This window comes from Sarcophilus harrisii, chromosome 2, assembly GCF_902635505.1.
Source record: "Sarcophilus harrisii chromosome 2, mSarHar1.11, whole genome shotgun sequence".
NCBI lineage: Eukaryota > Metazoa > Chordata > Mammalia > Dasyuromorphia > Dasyuridae > Sarcophilus > Sarcophilus harrisii.
The window spans coordinates 34,656,356-34,677,513 of NC_045427.1; the positions used below are offsets into that span (position 1 = coordinate 34,656,356).

A 21,158-nucleotide genomic window follows, 5' to 3' on the forward strand; every position below is an offset into this window, starting at 1 on the left:
ACATTTATTTTTTTTCAAATTTTGAATTTTAAATTGTCTCCCTCCTTCCTTCCTTTCCCTTGAGAAAGTAAGTAATATAATATTAATTACATATGTGAAGTCATGAAAAACATAGTTTCATATTAGTCATGTTACAAAAGGAAATACACAACAAAAAAGAAAAATAAGGAATATGAAGAAAGTATGCTTCCATCTGACCCAGGGTTTCATTAGATCTTTCTCAAGGGGGAATTTCATTATGCAGGTGTCTTGGTTCCTTATATTGACCAGAGGAAATAAGTCTTTCACCATTGGCCATTGTCACAGTACTGCTATTACTTTGTACAATGCTCTGGTTCTGCTCTATTTCCTATGATTTCCCACAACATGTTGATTAAAAATAATGGTCCTTTTCTTCAGTATTCAAATTTGTTAAATATTCATGTTTTACTTATTATTTTCAACTTAACCTTAAATCATTACAACTAAGGAAATCTATTTCACAATATTTATATTTTATCATCAATTCAATTGATGATTCAATTTTCAAATGTTATCATCCATAGCAAACTACTATCTGATTCCTTTATGTTTCTTTTCTTTTTTCTTTTCCAAAAAATCATTATCATATCTTTTGGCTTTCATTTAATTTTTTTTAATTCCATTCTCTTTATTCTTCCTTTTATATTGCTTCAAAGAAATCTTTCCATTTTTACTTTTTCTCTTTTTAATATATTTAAATTTTTTTTCAAAATACATGTAAAGATAATTTGCAACATTGATTTTTAATAAGATTTTAAGTTCTAAATTTTTCTCCCTCTGCTAATTCCTCCCTAACACAGCAAGGAAATTGATATAAGCTTATACATGTACAAATCATTTTAAACATATTTCAATGTTAGTCATGTTGTGAAAGAAAAATCTAATCAAAGGGGGAAAATTATGATAAAGAAACATCCCCCCCAAAAAATGAAAATAGTATGATCTGCAATCAGTCTTCTCAATACTTTTTGTAGTTGTGGATGGCATTTTCCATCCCATCTATTGGAATACTCTTTAATCACTGCATTGCTGGGAAGAGCTAAGTCTGTCAAAGTTGATCATCTGCACAATGTTGTTGTTACTAAGTACAGTGTTTCTCTTGGTTCTGCTTACTTCATTGTGAAGTAAACTAAGATCTTTTGGGGGTCCTGGGGAGCTCCCAGCCCCTTGGAAAAGCATATCTTTCCCAGACAACACCCAGTTAGGTGGTCTCATTCAGTTGGAGATTTCAGCCTGATATAGAGTGGCTTGAAACTCCAAGATAAGTAATCTCTTTTCAACTGGAAATCTAAGCCCCTGGCATTGACAATATTGAAGGAATCTCACTTAATTTTGAATGAGAGCCCAAGGCTGAGACTTCTAATAAAAAAGACAACTCTGAACCCCAAATCTTTGCAGAAGTCAGAAATAGGAATTTGCTTTGCCAAGGAAGTTCTCTTCTTGGAAATGCTGCCTGCCAGGACTTTTGCCCACTGTGAAGATATTCTCTTCTTAGTATTAACCTTTGTTATTTTCCTAACAGGACCTTTTACCCACTAAGAAGGCTGTCTTCCTAGCAAAGCTGGCTTCTCAGTGCCAATAAAAATCTCTTTTGTCACACAAACTTTTTGGGTTTGTGAATTCTTTTGCATTGGACCTGTGCCGACCAGAGGGGATTCCTCACCCCAATTCTCACTCTTCACTACCACTAGCCTCATCACATCAATTCATAAATGATTCCAGCTTTTTTTTTTTTAAACTCTGCCTACTCATTATTTCTTATTGAACAATTGTAATCCATTACATTCATAGCATAACTTATTCATCTAGGACATCCTCTCAATTTTCAGGTGTTGTCACTACAAATAATGCTCTAAATATTTTTGTGCATATTGGTCCTTTTACCTTTGTTATGATCTCTTTGGGATACAGACCTAATAGTGATATTGGTCAAAAGGTATGCATAGTTTGTTTGCCTTTTGGAAATAGTTCCAAATTGCCCTCAGAATGACTGGATCAGTTCACAATTCCACCAACAGTGCATGAATGTCCCAATTTTCCCACACCCCCTTTCAACACTGATCATTTTCCTTTTTTGTTAGCCAATTTTAAAGGCATAAGATATTACCTCAGAATTGTTTTCCTTTTTTTTAATCCAGTGATTTAAGGCATCTTTTTCATATGACTATAGATAGCTTTAGTTTCTTCATCTGAACACTGCATCTTTATATCCCTTGACTACATATCAACTGGGCAATGACCTGTACTCCTACAAATTTTACTCAGTTCTCTGTGTATTTGAGAAACGAGACCTTTATCAGTGACAATTGCTGTAGAAATTGTTTTCCAGTTTTCTTTTTTCCTTCTAATGTTGATTACATTGATTTTGTTTGTACAAAACCTTTTTAATTTTGGTATAATCAAAATTATCTATTTTGCATCTTATAATACTCTCTAGCTCTTGTTTGATCAAAAATTCTTTACTTTTCCATAGAACTATTCCATGCTCTTTTGGTATCACTGTGTCTAAATCATGTACACATTTTGACCTTATCTTGGTTATACAGTGTAAGATGTTGGTCTTGATCTTCTGTCACAATGTTTTCCAGTTTTCCTAGATATTTTTTTGCCAAATAGTGAGTTCTTATCTCTGAAGCAAGTGTCTTGGAGTCTGTACAACAGTAGGCTTCTAAGGTCATTTACTACTTGAGTATTGTGTATCTAGTTGATTCTACTGATCCACAAGTCTGCCTTAGCCAGTACCAGATAGATTTGATCATTGCTACTTTATAGGATAGTTTGAGATCTGGAATAGCTAGGCCACTTTTATCTTTTTTTTTTTTCATTAATTCCCTTAATTTTCTTGACCTTTTATTCTTCCCTATGAATTTTTTTATTTTTCCCTAGGCCTAGAAAAGAGTATTTTGGTAGTTTGATAGACAGCATGAATTAAGTTGATTCAAGTAGAATTGTTATTTTTTGTTATATCGGCTCACTCAGCTTACACATGAACAATTGATATTTTTCCAGGTGCTTACTGCTTTATGTGAAAAGCAATTTGTAATTGTGTTCATCTAATTCTTAGATTTGTTTTGGTAGATAGACTCCCAAGCATTTATATTGTCTAGAGTTATTTTATGTGAAAATTCGCTATGTTTCTTGTTCCTGGTTTTAATTAGTAAATTTAAAATTTTTTTTAAATAGCTTTTTATTTTCAAAATACAATCCAACATAGTTTTCAACATTTGCCCTTGCAAAACCTTGTATTCCAAATTTTTCTTCCTCCTCTTGTTCCCCTAGATAATTAGTAATCCAATATGTTAAATATATACAATACTTCTGTACATATTTCCACATTTATCATGTTGCCCAGAAAAATCACATTAAAAAGGGGAAAAAAAAGAAAGAAAACAAAAAGCAAGCAAATAGCAAGCAAATAACAAAGAAGTGGAAAATACTATATTGTGATTCACATTCAGTCCCCATAATTCTCCTTCTAGATGTAGATGGCTCTCTCCATCACAATTCCATTGGAATTAGCCTGAATCACCTCATTGTTGAAAAAAGTCACATCCATCACAATTGATCATTAATATATAGAAATGTTGCTGATATTTTTTGGGCTGATTTTATATTTTAAACTCTGCTCAAGTGGTTAAGTATTTAGATTCTTCTCTAGGTATACTGTCATATCATCTGCAGAGTGACAATTGTTTCCTCATTACCTACTTTAATTCCTTCAATTTCATTTTCTCTTATTACTAAAGCTAACATTTCCAATACAGTATTGAATAGTGATGGTGATAGTAGCAACCTTGTTTCACCCTTCATGTTATTGGGAAAGTTTCTAACTTATTCCCATTTTATAGAATGCCTTTTGATGGTTTTAGATGGATAATACTTATCATTGTAAGAAAAGCTTTATTTATTCCTATTCTCTCTTGTGGTTTTAATAGGAATGGGTGCTATATTTTGTTGAAAAAAATTTTTTTGCATCTGTTGAGATAATCCTAAGCTTTCTATTGGTTTAGTTATTGATGTGACCAATTATGCTGATAATATTTCTAATCTTGAACCAGCCCTACATTCCTAGTATAAATCCCACTTGGTCATAGTGTATTAACCTTGTGATAAATTTCTATAATTCAATTCCTAATGGCTCTCTTCAACAATGAGATGATTCAGGCCGGTTCCAGTGATCTTGTGATGAAGAGAGCCATCTACACTCTGAGAGAGGACTGTGGGAACTGAGTGTGGATCACAACATAGCATTTTCACTTTTTTTTTTAACATGTTAAAATGTATATTAAAACCAATATATGTATACATATTTATACAATTATCTTGCTGCACAAGAAAAATCAAATTAAATTGGACAAAATGAGAATGAAAATAAAATGCAAGGAAAACAACAAAAAGAGTAAAATAACAATGGATAACAAGGAATCATAAAAAAGGAAAACAAGAATTGACAGCTCTTGCAACGAAAGCACTTAATGCATCCTATGATTAATATAATTTCTACAATACAAAGAGATACATAGACTAGAGGGGGAGACGAGAAAGAATACATCTTTGAGTTGGCTGAGCACTAACTTTGTAGACTTCTGGCTGGGGAATCCTGGATTACAGCTCTGCAAGTCCCAACCAGCAAGGTCCCAGGCAGAGCATTCTCTCCATGGATGAGATTCCAGTTTTGGAATTGAATTATCCTGACTCAAATAGCCCAGGGAACAAAGGTGGTCAAATGTTAGTAATACTGACTTAACTTTCTTGAGTGAATCCAGAAGGGGGTCCAGTCCTGCCAGAGTTTGTCAAGAGTACTGCTTTACTCCTGGAATGGCTAATTCCAGTATATAAATTTTGTGTTCTTGTTGGATTTGGCCAGAATCCACCCAGGACGTTATCCTATTAATTGTGTTTGTTCCCAGGGTTATTCAACAACTGCATAACAGAGGTGGAATAATAGCATGCTACATTGTAATTACCTAATAGACATGGAGGGAAATGAGGCCCAAGGCCTACAGAATCACATACTTGTACCTATATTTTTCATTGCATTTCAAACATTGTGCCCAAAGACCAGGAGATACATGACAGAATAATGATCAAGCCTGGGGAGCTGGGTTGGTTAAAAATTCTTTACAGACCAAGCAGAAGAGTTTGTACCTGGTCTCACAGTATCTAGGCAGGGCCAGCTGCAAGACAAATCCCATTAGCTGACATCATATAGGAATTGGCTCAAGGAAGCCTGGGGGTTTAACCTACAGGAAATCTTGAATCAGAGGTGACTAGGATGGCTCTTGAAGGTCTATCATGTAAAGGAGGAAGTCACTATTGTTCTGCTTATTTCCAGAAGGAAGAATCAGGAGTCCCAGAACCAAGTGGTAGGAATGAAAAGGAACATTCTGACTTCAGGTAAGGAATAATACCTTGTAAAATCTGAGCTCTCCAGAAATATAATAAATCATTCAGATTGCTCTTCCTAGTACACTTTTGGGTACCTAGGTGTTACAATGGATAGTGCACTGACCTTGAAATTATTTTCATGAATTCAATCTAGCCTCAGATACCAAGTAGCTGTATGAACTTAGGGAAGTCACTTAAACCAACTTGCCTCAGTTTTCTCATTTTTAAATAAGCTGGAGAAAGATAGGGCTAATATTTTTGCAAAGAAAACTCCAAATGATGTCATAAACAGTCAGAAATGAACAAACAAAAATACAAGTGGTGACCACTTATAAGTTATGTTGTAAATGACATATAGGCTAAAGTCCTTCTAACAATAAGGTTCTGTAATTTTTTTATCAGCAGAGCTCACTGGGATGCCAAATCTAATAGAAGATACATTAGGAAGATGGAACAGGTTCAAAAGCAGCAATCTCAGATGTGGAAATATAGCACAAATTAAAAAAAAAAATCAAAACATTTACAACTAAATATTATGTGGCAGGAACTATATAGTTGGGGCTGACAGCACAAATATGAAAGTGAGACATGTCCTGCCCTCAATGAGTTCATATTCTATTAGGGGGGATATGAAACATTCAAAAGAAGTAAGTACTAGAATAAATCCAAAGGAATGAGGAAGTGATTTAGGGAGACGGCACAAATCATGGAATAAGAAATATTTAGCATTTTTACTACCTTAATTTTTATGGTAATCTTTAAAAAAAGTACTTTCCTTCCTTATCTCTTTTAATAAGATCTATTTTTATTTTTGTATTATCTGAGATCAGACTTGCTGCCCCTGCTTTTTTAAAATTTCAGATGAACAAAAATAAATTCTGTTCAAGCCTTTTACCTTTAATCTTTATGTGTGTTTCTGTGTCAAATGTGTTTCTTGCAAACAACATATCGTAGGATTCTCCTTTCTCATATTCTTTACATTTAGATTTTTCTGCAGTATGGATTATCTGATGTTTCTTAAGTTTGAGACGTATAGAAAGTTTGCTCAATTTCATAACATTCAAAATTCGGCTCTTGATTACAGTCTGCTTCAACATGAGTACATTCAAAGGATTTCCCTCCAGTATGAATTTATGTCTTTTAACATTTCTCTACCACTTAAAAAGTTTTTCCACATCCTTAATTTTTAGTTTCTCTTCAATATCAATTCTCTTATGTAAGTTAACATTTCCCATACATTTGAAGACTTTTTCACGTTCATTACATTTGTGGTTTCATTTCTTTATGAATTTTCTTATGTCTATTCAAATGTCCCTTATGATAGAAGGCTTTTCCACATTCATTACATTTATAAGATTTCTCTCCAGTATGAATCTTCTTATGTCTATTAAGTATTCCTTTCTCCCTGAAGGCTTTTTCACATTCATTACATTTATAGGGTTTCTCTCCAGTATGAATTCTTTTATGTGAATTAAGGGCTCCCTTCTGCCTGAAGACTTTTCCACATTCATTACATTTATATGGCTTCTGCCCAGTATGAATTTTTTCATGTCCATAAATCCCTTCTTTACACCTAAAGGATTTTCCACATTTATTACATTTATATGGTTTCTCTGCAGTATGAACTCTCTCATGCCTTTTAAGGTGATCATTCCGGATGAAGGATTTTTCACATTCATTACATTTATAGGGCTTCTGCCCAGTATGAATTGCCTCATGTAGAACAAGGCGTCTCTTACAGCTGAAGGCTTTCTCACATAGAATACATTTATAGGGTTTCACTCCAGTATGCATTATCTTATGTGAATTAAGCCCTCCCTTCTTCCAGAAGGCTTTTCCACATTCATTACATTTATAGGGCTTCACTCCAGTATGAATTCTCTTATGTGAATAAAAGTTTCCCTTATATCTGAAGGCTTTTCCACATTCATTACACTTATAAGGCTTCTCTCCAGAATGAATTGTCTCATGCACATCTAGATTTCTCTTACATGTGAAGGTTTTTCCACATTGAATACATTTATAGGGTTTCTCTCCAGTATGAATTTTCTCATGTCTATTAAGGTCTTCCTTGTCCCTGAAGGCTTTTCCACATTCATTACATTTATGTGGTTTCTCTCCAGTATGAATTTTCTCATGTCTATTAAGGGATCCCTTGTCGCTGAAGGCTTTTCCACATTCTTTACATTTATAAGGTTTCTCTCCAGTATGGATTTTCTCATGTCTATTAAGGAATCCCTTTTCACTGAAGGCTTTTCCACATTCTTTACATTTATAGGGTTTCTCTCCAGTATGCATAATTTCATGTCTACGAAGGTGTTGCTTACACGTGAAGGCTTTTACACATTCTTTACATTTATAGGGTTTCACTGCAGAATGGATTTTTTTATGTCTATAATAGGATCCTTTAAATCTGAAGGTTTTCCCACATTCATTACATTTATAGAGTTTCTCTTTAGTAGGTAATTCCTTTTGTTGAGAAACGTATTTCTTCTGACTAAAAGTTTTCCTACTTGTATTACACTGTCTTATAGGCTTTTCTTCAACATTTTTCTGATGAATAGCAAGGTCTGAATTGTAGCTGGAAGCCTTACCACATTCACCAAATTTATGAGATTTCACTCCAGTATGAATTCCTCCATGTACATTAAGACATGAATTGATGTGGAAGATTTCACCACATTCATTAATTCGATGAGGTTCTCCTTGAGAACACACTCTATGGGAATGATTAAGTTTTGAGTGATGAATGTAAAAGTTCCTAGATTTATTAAACTTACAAAGGTTCTTCACCATGGAAATTCTGTTACATGAAGTTTTGCAGTGCTTAACGATTAGTTTCATGGACTGTCTTTCTGGGTTGTTTATCTGCCTTTCTAATCCAGTACCATAATTCCAAGCTTCACCCAATTTAGAATTGCAGAGATCATCCTTTATGAGTCTCTCTATGGATGTCTCATTAGTAGTAATATATTGTTTTGGAGTTGACTCCTTGTTTTCACATTCTCTTTTTTCAACAGAGGAATCTGAAAGTAACACAAAAAAGTGTCAGTATCCACTGTGTGTGGGAGAAGAAAATTACTTTACACTCTAGATTCAGTCATCTCCATTAGGAAGAAGGGTAGACACCCTTCTTGGTGACATGGACAAGGTAGAAGAAACATGATCAAGAGGAAGCTGAAACCAAAAATGGGCGAGGGGAAAGTAATACAACTGCCCAAAATTTCAAAAACATTTAAATTTTCAGAGAGAAAAACAACAATTCTAAAACCAGAGTATTACATTTCAAGTTGATCTCTGGTAACACTGAAGAAGAGACAGTGATTGAAACTCTGATTTTATGAAGAAAATCCCTTGACCAAAACAGGTTTTCACTTTCTATGAAAATTATACCTTGAAAGCTGCCTAAAACACTGAACAGGGAGTAGTCACCACCACACCATATAGAGCACTGAACCTCCAGTCAAGAAGACTCCTCTTCCTGAGTTTAATTTGGCCTCAGACACTTTCTAGCTGAGGGTCTCTGCACAAGGTACTTAATCCTGCTGACCTCAGTTTCTCCATCTGTCACATGAGCTGGAGAAGGAAATGGTAGACCATTTCAGAATCTCCACCAAGAAAACCCCAAACAAGGTCACAAAGTGATGGACAGGATTCAAGGTCTCACTAGAAAAGGAGCACTGAGGGGTAAAGTGAATTCTCCAATGTCACACTTACTTAGTGTTAGAGGCAGGCTCTGAACCCAGGTCTGCTAACTAGGAAGCTCTTTACATTTGGTAAGATGTCAGATGCTTAGAACCTGCTTTTATGCCCTATCTTTCCTTGTACTAGGAAAATCCCTCAATTTGTTGAGACAGAAAGTCAAAGTGTGAGTGCCAGTTGTGACACTTATGAGGTAGGTCACCATGGGCAAGTTAAGATCTTATGCCTTTCTCCAGGCCTTAATGGGAATGATACAAACACCATACATCCCAAACACTGGTAAACACTCCTAAATCTGTTCCCAGTATATCAGTTCTAGTTATTATTAAAGTAAGTAATGACTTAAAGACAATTTTCTTACAATTTTCTTACAAATTTCTTACAAAAATTACAGCTTTTTCTGAGACAAGAGAGAAATACAAGGGCAGATTTAGTAGAAAACCATTTCTTGACATGAAAGGTGAGCTTACAGGAGGAGTGCAGGATGGACAACCACAGCTCTTCTCTTCAGGCCTATGGACGTTGAAAGAGAGCTCCAGCAGTAATGAACTGAACCAGCTATGCCCAGAAAAAGAACTCTGGGAGATGACTAAAAACCATTACATTGAATTCCCAATCCCTATATTTATGCACACCTGCATTTTTGATTTCCTTCACAAGCTAATTGTACAATATTTCAGAGTCTGATTCTTTTTGTACAGCAAAATAACGTTTTGGTCAGGTATACTTATTGTGTATCTAATTTATATTTTAATATATTTAACATCTACTGGTCATCCTGTCATCTAGGGGAGGGGGTGGGGGTGGGGTCAGAGGTGAAAAATTGGAACAAGAGGTTTGGCAATTGTTAATGCTGTGAAGTTACCCATTCATATATCCTGTAAATAAAAGGCTATTTAAAATAAATAAATAAAAAAAATTAAAAAAAAAAAAAAAAGAAAGAAAGAAAGAGAGCTCCAGGCCCAACATTTCCAAGGTAACTCACTCTAATGACCCAGCCAAGCTCCTGCTGGCAGTGAGTTTCCGCCTAGATTTCTGGGCCAGGGGATTTCAGCTGCATCTGACCCTTTGTAAGCCCCTCTGAGGGATTTCTTGGCAGAGATTCATATCTCAGAGGAGTCTGCCATTTCCTTCTCCACATCATGTCAGAGAGAAGACCCAGAGGGTAAAGCAATCTCTCCAGGGTCTCACTGCTGAGAAGTGTCTGAGTCAGACTGGAACTCAGAACCCTGAGACTCCTTCAGTCCAGGGCTGGTTCTCAGGGGACTGCATCCCCTGCCTGCCTGGTTATTACTCACCCTCAGAAATGCATCTGGAGTCTTCTTCCCGTGATAGCCAGGGGGCTCCATGTCTCTCCAGCCGAGAAATCATGTTTAGTTTAGTTACTGGAAGCCCTGCTCAAGGAGAAATAAGTGGGAAGTGCTGAGAACAGAGACACTTTGGAACTCAGTCCTGGTCTCTCTCTACAGAAAAGGAACATGTCTAGAAATGCCAGTGCAGAAGCATCAATGACCCCTGAAGGAAGTTTCCCTCAGCAAACGTGAGGGAGGGGACAGAGCCTTTGGTGCAGACACAGGACAGATGGGGAAACATCTGCTGGGAGAAGTCTTTCCTTCTCTGCCCTGGGGCTCTATGGAGAACCTGAAGCCTGGCTGAGCAGAGAGTGTGAAAGGAGAGCCTGCAGGGCTGCAGAATGAAGCTGCTGATTTCCAGCCTGGACAAAGAAAGACTTTTTGTCTGGGAAGAGCAACAACTGCTCAAAAACTGCCCAAAGGTCTGAGGGTATTCTTGATGTGAAAGGTATTTATGTAACTCTCCCTCCCTGTCCAGGAAACTCAAATTCAGCCAAGCTCCTCAGCCCCCCACAGCCATGGACAGATGGAATTCTCTGACCTTGCAGTGACTCACACGTGATGCTCTCCCTGCCATCTCTGCAGGTCACCATGGGATGCTCCCCCATTTCTGCCATTCCCTGCTTTTCCCCTTCAACTCTTGCAAACCTTTCTTTCACATCTTAGATTCAAACCTGACTGAATAATTGAGAACAAGCTACCTTACCAAGAGAGACAAAGTTCTCATAGTTCTCCAGCATCACGTCCCTGTACATGTTTTTCTGGCCAGGATCCAAATAGCTCCACTCCTCCTGGGTGAATTCCACAGCAACATCTTGGAATGTCAGTAATTTCTAAAACACAACAGAATCTTGACTTGCGAAATGAGAGAGAATTCAGAACCCATCTACTAATGCAGAGTGGGGAGGAAGGGAGAAAGACATTTGGATCTCAAAATACAGCCAAAAAGTGAAGTTATTTTTTTAATTTCCCTTTTTTTCCCTTCTTATATAATAATAGCTTTTCATTTTACAAAATGCATCAAAGAAATTTTTCAGCATTCAACAATGAAAAACAGTTTGTTCCAAATTTTATTCCTCCCTCCTCCCACCCCCTCTTCTGGATAGCAGGTAATCCAATATAGACTAAACATGTGAAATTCTTCTAAATATGTTTATACCTTTATCATGCTGTTTAAGAAAAATCAGATCACAAGAGAGGAAAAAACGAGAAAGAAAAAAACAGGAACAAGCAAACCACCACTCACAAAAATGGTGAAAATACAATGCTTTGATCCACACTCAATCTCCAAAGTCTTCTCTCTCTAGATATGGATGGTTCCCTTCATCAAAAGTCTACTAGAATTGCCTTGAATAACCTCACTGCTGGAAAGAGCCAAGTCCATCACAGTTGATGATCACATAATCTTGTTGCTGTCTACAATGCTCTCTTGCTTCTGATCATTTCACATAGCATCACTTTATGTAAGTCTTTCCAGGTTTTTCTGAAATCAACTTGGTCATCATTTCATATAGAACAATAATATTCCACTACACTTATAGTACAACTTATTCATTCATTTTCTAGTTGTTTGCCAGTACAAAAAAAGGCTGCTACAAACATTTTTGCACATGCCGTTTATTTTCCATTTATTACGATTTCTTTGGGATACAGATCCAGTAAAGACACTGCTGAATCAAAGGGCATGTTCAATTTTATAGACTTTTGGCAAAGTTACAACTTGCTCTCTAAAATGGTTTGATCAGTTCACAACTCCACCAACGATTAATTTCCTTTCATCTTTGCCAATCTGAGAAGTGAAATGGTGCCTGAGAATTCTTTTAATTTGCATTTCTCTAATCAATAATGATTTAGAGGATTTTTTTATGACTAGAAATGGCTTTAATTTCTTTATCTGAGAATTGTCTGCTCATGTCCATTGACCATTTTTCCATTGGGAAATGGCTTGTATTCTTACAAATTTGAGTCAATCACTTGTCCAATAGCAGCAGATGACCCTCTTATAACCCTTAGATCACTGACTGGGATAGCTTATTGACCATTTCCTCCTACCCAAATTAAGAAGACTGTCCATCTTATATGGAGATACTCTTTTCTTCCCTGAACTTGTGACCCTGTGGACACATGGCTTACTTTAGCTTGTGCATCACATGTCAACCAATGCAAATATTCTATGTTTGACATAGAGGTTCTGAAATAACTGAACATCTTTATAAAAATAGGGCCCTGGAAGAAGAAGGATTTCTGACCACGAGGAAAAGATGAGATTCTCTTCATTACAGGGGACCATGGACACTTTAATAGAGTGCCACTGCTTTTAACTTTTCAAAAATAGAACAAGGTTTTTTTTTTCCTTTCTTTTTCTTACTTTCATTTTGTTAAGACCAGGAAGATTCAGCAGTGGAATTGGTAGGGTCCCCATTTTCAGCCAGCTAGCTACAAGAACTTCCCCTTGGTTAAAAAAAAAATATAATAAAAGAACAAAACAAATTTCTGTTGTTTACTGCTTTTAAACAACTAACCTGTGGGCACCAAGCAATCCCTAAGTGGGATTCTGATTGGCAGTAAATCCCTTTGTGTTCCCAGAAAAAGAAAACTTCTTTTGAAATCAGAAAGCAAATGAAGGCAAGAGAAATTCGATGGTGTCACTGCAGTTTAAATCAATTATGTAGGGAAATTGGAAACACAGTAATGACATCAATTGGTTTGTGAAAATAAGTTATAATTGTGTAATAAGGCTAGAATAAGTTTGGAAATGAATTATTGAAAAAAGAATTAAAGAATGTGGACAACAGATGGAATCAGAAATAAATTAAGAGGATGCTCAGATAAGACAAGATCATATTAAATGGAGCATATGCTTATAAAGGTATAAAACACTGAATGCAGAGAACGGGCACCTCCCCTCCAATGACCCAAGGGGCACATTCCCATCAAAACCAGAGGGTCCCCGAAGCCCCCTCCGTCTCCACTCCGTTTAAGCCTGGGCCCTTAGCTGGACGCTCGCCAACCTCCGCCCTCCATCCCCAGAGCCGGCTGGTCCCTCCCGGGGAAATCTGAGGCCTCCAGAGCGCATTGCCCCAGCCCAGGCCTCGGTCACCCCCACGTGCGGCCTCAGGCAGGTGCCTTTCCTCTGGCAGAGGCCGTGCGGTGGGGGTTCTAAAGTACACACAGCGGGGCCCCTCCCTGCGTGGGCCTCATCGTTAGTATTTCACCATTACACATGAGTGATTACAACCACCTACGCGGCCCGGAGCCCGGGCCGATCAGCGCTATGCGGCCTCCCGCCGTGGAAGGGACCTTTCACCAGCTGAGATTCCAAACCAGCTCCAGCTTCAGAATGAGTGATTGACAAGGGAGACACTGGCCCAGGACTGCCCAGCACGGCGTGCCCTTGCAGAAGGCGCCAGGCTCCACCAGGGAAGAAGAGCTGGATTCGCTCAGAAGAAACACGAGATGTGCTCAGGGGGAAAAGCCCCCTGCAAAGGGTCCTTGGGATGACTTGTGTCTGACCCGTGGCAGAGCAGTCCAACTCCTAGTGGTCCGGTCACCCACAGTCCCATACATGTAACTCGGCTCTGTCACAGGGATGTCATGGGGTGTCTTCAAGATCTTCACAGGCGAATTCCCAAAGGCTTTAGGCATCTAATAATTATTTTGAATGAACTTTCTCTTTTCAGACCTGGATCCTGCTACTGTTTTTCTAAATCTGTAAAGAAGTAGCGGTGATTTTTCTGAATTTATTTCATATCCTGTTATTTGACAGAAGTTATGAATGACTTAATTTTCCATGCTGATTCTCTGGGGTTTTCTACAGAAATTTGCACATTGTCTACAAGTAGAAATACTGTTTTTCTTCTTTGCCAATCTATTTGTACCTTTTCTTTCTTCCCTTATTCCTATACTTAGCATTTAGAAAATTGTGTCAAACAGTGGTCTGGAGAGCAGAATATCCTTGCTTTATTCTCATATTTATAGGGAAAGTTTTCTGGTATTTTGCCAGTACAGATTAAAATAAGGTCATGTCTTTAGATAAGCACTTTTGATTATATTAAAGAGGGACTTTTCCAACCCTACCCTTTTTTAGATTTTGTAAAAACAATTAAGTATATAGCCTATTACCAAAGACTTTTCTTAATGGGTTCTTACTGTTTTTGTTAGTTATATAATTATTTTTGAAGGTAATGAATAGGGGCAGACCTCAATGCACCAAATATTGCTAATAAAAGCTTGCTATCTGAGATATATAGGGATGGGAAGAAATATATCAGACCAAGGAGCAGTCTACAACATTTAAGTGATGATAAAAGATGAAAATTTTAAAATTTTTTTCCAAATAAAGGCAATTTTAAATATTCATTAAACTTTTTTAATTCCAAATTTCCTCCTTCCCTCCCTCCTCACTGAGAAGGCAATTTGATATAGATTACACAAGTGTAGTCATGCAAAACTTAGTTCCTGAGTACTCATGATTAACAGTTTTCATATGGGAAAACACTGATGATTACCAGACAAATGAAAAAAATGTTCCACAGTGCTAATGATAGAAATTCAAATAAAAACACCATTTAAGTTTTGCTTGCTATCCAACAAATTGGCAAAAGATGATTTTAAACTACCAATGTTAAAAAAAAAGTCAGTATTAAAGGGTCTAGGGGAAGTCAGACATACTAATATACTACTGGAAAAGCTGCAAATTGTTCTAGCCATTCTGGAAAATAAATTAGCAACTGAGAGGATGCCCATCAATTGGGGAATGGTTGAACATGTTACGGTACATGACTGTCATGGAGAAACCTGGAAAACTCACATGAATTGTGAAAAGTGAAGTGAGCAGAACCTGAAGATTGCACACAGTAACAGCAGGACAGTATAATGTTCGATGGTGAATTACTTACCTATTCTTAGCAAGATGATGTTGATGAAAAATGCTATCCAATGCCATAGAAAGAATGATATATGAATACAGACCCAAAATACTATCTTTCACTTTTTTTCTGACCTCTTCTTTCTTTCCTTGTATGAGTTTTCTTCCACAAAATGAATAGCATAATGCTTTACATGACAGAACATGTATAATATGTCTGTGTTTGTATGTATAGATATATCTCTATCTCAGATTGCTTAGTATTATCTTGAGGGAGGAAGGCAGGGAGGGAGGTATAAAATGTGAAACTCAAAATTGAAAAACCAACGACTGTAAAAGATTGTTTTAACACCTAAGTGAGGAAAAACAAGATGAAATTTTAAAAAATTTAAAAAAGAAATATCATGAAGGCAGAAGACTTGGAGAAAGAATGGACAATGTGCCGAAGGAGGTGGCGATGATTCCAAGATTGAGAATAAAGTAACTAGAAGAATGATGCACTCTGCAAAGAAACAGGAAGTCTGGAGGAATGCCAGGTAGGGGGTTGTGGGGGAAGGTGAGCTTTCTTTTGGACATGTTTCACTTGGGATGCGTCCAGCAGGTGGACTGTGATGCAAGAGAGATACTCAAGAGACAAGTTAGGCCGGGCAATGTTTATTCTTCTTTCCCTATATATGTCTATATTCTTACCTTTTTCTTTAAGGCCATGGTCCTCCAAAATCATTCCTTCTTCAGTGTTTTCTTTGAGATTCTGACCTTATGCAAGTCTTGTCTCCCTAGAAAGATGACAGAGTTACCTTAGAATACACTTTTGCTTCCCAGGGCTGACCTGCTACTAGTACCAATAGTCATTACCAGCAGAGCAAGAATTCAGACTTTGTGCAGATTCTACCAAAAGGTGTAGGGACATCCCACATCACCTTCAGAAACCTCACATTCAAGTCTGACACCAGGACACACAAATGCCCACTTTTTCAAGTACTGCATAAAATAGAATTATCATAATTGAAGACAACACAGCAATAATAAATACTAAATACAAATCCTTTGGTGTCTAAAAGAACTGATTAAGGAAGCGGTCAGTAAATAAATATTCTAGTTATACTGAGATATGTAGTTATATATACTCACACATAACAGACAAATACAACTGAGAAATACAAAGAGAAGAGTAATTAAACAATGAGAAAAGAGAAAGAAAAGTACAAGAAAAAGAAAAGTAAAGAAAGAGAAAAGTAAAACTTTTGGAAGAACTGGCTCCAAATCCTATCTTAGTAGGATCTGGCATTTACCATCCCTGTGAGCCTGGCCAAGTCACATTAACTTTCCAGACCTATAAAATGAGAGGGTTGGACTTGAAGAAGTCTATATTCCTTTCCCAGGCAGGTAGGTAGCAAAGTAAAAACACAACTAGGCTGGAGGCAAGAAGATATGAGTTTAAATTCAGCCCCAGATAATTAATAGCTAGATGACCTTGAGCAAGTCACTCAATCCTTTTTGCCTCAGCTTCCTCTTCTATAAAATGAGCTGGAAAGGACTCCAGCACCTTTGTTAAGAAAGACTGAGAATGAGCTTGATACAAGTGACACAACTCCACAACAAAGCTCCTCTCCAGATCGCAAAGTATTCTCAGATAGTAAGAGATCAGTAGGGATGTAGTACCTACACATCTATACATTTTTTCAAACTTGGCATCATTTCATTGGTTGGGGAGATTAATTTCTCTCCAGGCGCAGAGCATCATTTCTCTGTGACCTGGGACAAAACCTCAGAATTCTTTTCATCAAAACTTCAAGACCTGTTCCTGATCTGATTCTGAACTTGGCCAGAACAGGCCTTGAAGGACAGCTAGTGATTATCCCCAGAAGCCTCTCCAAGTGAATTGGATTTTTCCATTATCCATTTGTATCCTTTCCAAGGACAAAAGTTCTCTTTCATCCTTGTAGATGGATACAACATCACAGCTGACTCCTGCCAGACTGGCAAGGCTCCTTGATACAGAGCACTGAAGACCAGCTGTATCTAAGTTTAGAAAGGATCATTACCTGGCTAACTCCTTTTTTGTTCAGCATCATAATGCACAAAGAATTAACTGGTTGTATGGTCCTGGACAAGTCTCTCCACCAGTATGCCTCAGTTTCTCCAATTATAACTTGAAGATAATCATAGCTCCTACTTATTTCCCTTCAGTTTATCTGAAAAATGGACATAACAGTGGCTTCTACTTCTCAGGGTTGTTATGAAGATTAAATGAGATAATATTCTAAGAAATACTTGAAACAATGCCTAACGAATAAAAGGCACTCAATGTGTATTTATTTCCTTGCTTCTTAACTCATCTGAAAAATGGGCTGTTGTGAGAATTAAATGAGATAACTATGTTGAATGCTTTACAAAACATTTTTCCAAAAAAAATATTTAAAACTTAATACAATATAAAAAAGAAAAGAAATGGGAAAAGACAGAAAATAGAAAAAAAAATTGTCATGTGCACAGAACATGAGAGACGATTCAAAATATGTTACAATAAATTTCCATTTCAAGAAAGCATATATGACAACAAGACATATTCATGAATGTCCATGTTTTCTTTGCTTTTCTTCCCTACAATACACTTTTTGCTTTATTCTTTTTTCTCCTTTCATCCTATTTACTTCCCCTAAGCAGCTACAATTAAGCGGATACATTGATTGATGTTCACATATTCATACACAAAAGCACACACAACTATCTATCTACACTTAGCTACACCTACATGAATACATAAACACATATAGCCATTTGTACCGTTCCCCACATATCTAGATCTATATACACATTTACATACACCTACATGTATACATACATATATAACCCATCCATACCCAACACATACATACATCTATATACAAAAATGTATATCCACACACAGATAGACAACTTATCCGTACCCCCCCATATACTTTTATACACCTACAAGCACCCACACACAAACATCTACACCCACATGTTCAGGCAGAAGATACCCCAACAATATCAGGGTCCCCAAACCCAATCCCGGGTACGGGGAAAGAATTCGTAAACTCTGTTCGTCTTCAAGCAAAGGAGCAAAGGCTTATTATACTTAAAACGCCAACTGAAGCTGGCTAAAGTTCCAAGGGAATTTAGCAGAGAGCCAGGTAATTGTATAGGAAAGAAGTCACGGATACGCTCATTTTATGGCTTAGAGGTGCAACTGAGGAGTGGTAGGGGTGGGGTAGCTCCCAGCACCGAATTAAAGCCACTGGGCTTACAGACCAACAGGTGGTTCTCCCCCAGCCAGCACCGTGTGTGACACTGCGAGACGGGTCAGCCCTAGAGCTTCCCAGGAACTGCCACATTCTCCCACCTCATCTCACACACACACACGTCACACACTCCCGCATTTGCCCGGACACACACACGCATCTGAAACACCACCAGCGGCGCTGACACGTGATGTGCATTTCTCTCCTGCGGGAATCAGTCGGTTTCAAGGCCTCCCTTGTGGTTTTCTAATAAACTCTCCCGCGGCTCCTTGTTACAATGTAGCCGGAAGTCTCCCCTTGCCTGTCCCGGCTAACTCCGCTCCTGGTGTCTTTCACTTGCCTGGCTTTTCCTTACCCTCCCCCACCCAGGGATCCCGCCCTCCTCTCACCCTCCCCTTTATCTCACTCCCAGTAATGTACACACCTGGACCCTAAATCTGGACACCCACCTTTTAAGGTCTTTGCAGAGGGTTGGCTGTTATCTTTCAGGCTCACAAAAACGGGTCAAAGTGGACCTTTGCAACCACACCCCCCTGACTCCAACCCCCCTCCCCCGCCCCCCTCGGCTTTTTTCTCCCTGCCTTACCTCAATAAGGTGCCCCAGCTTCTCCCTCGGTGCGCAGACCCGAGAGGGCGGGGCCTCTGTTTGCCTTTTTCCACAGGCGCTCGATCAGTGCTTATTGTCTATAGGTATCTACATATTCCTTGCTGGCACTCAGTTGGTGCTTAATCAATGCAGGCTGCAGCTAGTCCTCACGTACGTAGTGCGCCCCTTTTAAGGATGAACAAAAAAGTGAGGCTTTTTTAAACTGAAGAAAAAAGTGAGGCTCAAGGGTCTATCTCAGGTCACGCCGCCAGGTAACCTCGATGACAGAATTAGAACCCAGGACTCTTGGGATCTGTTCCTCCGTCTCCCAGCTCTGGAAGCTAAGCGGGAAAGGATGGAAATAGACGTGTCCCCAACTGAGCCTGCGTAGAGGTAACCTGGTCCTTGTTGCCATCCGTCCGACCCGAGAATTCCCTCCTTGCTTCTGGGAAATGTAGTCCTGGGGATGGCGCGCTGGCGCACGGGTGACTTGAATTCACCCGGGCTCAAACTGACTTTGATTAAGCGCCAGCTACGGGGGTAGAGTTGAGGTGCCAGGAGGCTGACCCAGATAGTCCCTGTCCCTAAGGAGCGGGCAGAGAGAGGTAAGGCCACACACCGAGAAGTGATTTTAAAACATTTGCAAAATAAATACCCAATTTATCCGCAGATATTTCTGATGCTTCTAGAATCTCCTTGTCCAGGCTCTAGCGCTCCGTGGGGCAGAGTGACGTCATAGGATGCTCCGCTCCTAGACAGCCCTGGTCCTAGCGCGCAGGTGAACAGCGCTGTTACCTGCCAAGCGCTTTATGGCGGTGATCTAGGCGGGTCCGGAGCTGGAGCGGCTCTCGGGGGCCGGGCCTCTGCCCAGCTTCTCCTGTCACACGTGCGGAGGCTGAGGCGGTGTCTGTCTGAGACTTGTCCATCACTGCCCAGATAAGATAACCCTCTCTAACCCTCAGGGGGAATGGCTGCGGACGGGAGTAAGGTGGAGTCAGATGGAATCAGCGCTCAATCATTAGGCAGTGATTGTATGGCTAGGGACAGAATTATTGGTAAGAAATACAGTATCACCTGTACCTACCACTCTTCTTAATACTATAACGTGAGAATTCTAGTAACGTCCCCACATTCCTACTCTTTAAGTTGCCTGATCAGAAGTCAGGAAGATTTACTTTCCTGAGTTCAAACCTGGTCTCAAACACTTTCTAGCAGTGTTACCCACACACACACACATGTCATTTCCCCCTGTTGCCTCAATTTCCTCATCTGTAAAATGAGCTGTAGAAGGAAATGGCAGACACTCCAGTTTCTTTGCTAAAACTAAACATTGTATCTCCCTCACCTCCCCTAGGATTGGAGGGCTAGATGGTGGAGTACTAAGTGATGAAGTCTTCAATGTTGGGTGTGGTTAACAGAGGAAGTGATAAAAGTTAATCCCTGTGGCAGGCTTGAGAAAGTAGAGTTGAGAAGGACCTCAGCTCTACCCCTGTAGCTGGTGCTTAATCAAAGTCAGTTTAAGCTCTGGTGAATTGAAGTCACCCTTGCTCCTGCGTGCCATCTCCGAGACTAGATTTCCCAGAAGCGAGACTCCATGGTCTCGCCCTCTGGGGAAGCAGACCAGTCTGAAATCCAAGTTATGTCAGACCCCAGAGAGCCACCCTCTATAGAGGTCTAGAGCAGTCTCACCTTGCCATGTCCTGTCAGGAATCCTAGTCCATGGCCCTGAGGTGAAATGTTCCCTGTAAAAACCTTCTTGGGGGCGCTCCCATGGCTGCTGCCTTCCTTTGGGTCAGTCCACCACAGCATCCTGCCTGCTGGTGTCTTTCCCCTTCTCTTTCCCCCATGCCACATGCCTCTCCCCTAATTCTACTATACTTCCTATCTCCCCTTCTCCTTACAGCTAACTAGCTCTTGTAGGGGGCTAAGTCCCTTTCAGATTTAGCCTGCCTGCTTGGGACATGCCCCAACCTTAT

General features: G+C 38.9%; 1 protein-coding gene across 1 annotated transcript; it reads right to left on the reverse strand.

Moving 5' to 3' along the window:
- Positions 1-6,262: 6,262 nt before the first annotated feature.
- On the reverse strand, positions 6,263-19,635 carry LOC111718892 (zinc finger protein 260-like). The gene is made up of 5 exons (XM_031949852.1): positions 19,183-19,635; positions 16,021-16,106; positions 11,170-11,296; positions 10,410-10,505; positions 6,263-8,435 (listed from the first exon to the last, which is right to left on the reverse strand). Exons 2-5 carry the CDS (start codon positions 16,036-16,038, stop codon positions 6,670-6,672), a joined length of 2,007 nt encoding a protein of 668 aa, XP_031805712.1. The 5' UTR covers positions 16,039-16,106; positions 19,183-19,635; the 3' UTR covers positions 6,263-6,669.
- Between the last annotated feature and the right edge of the window lie 1,523 nt (positions 19,636-21,158).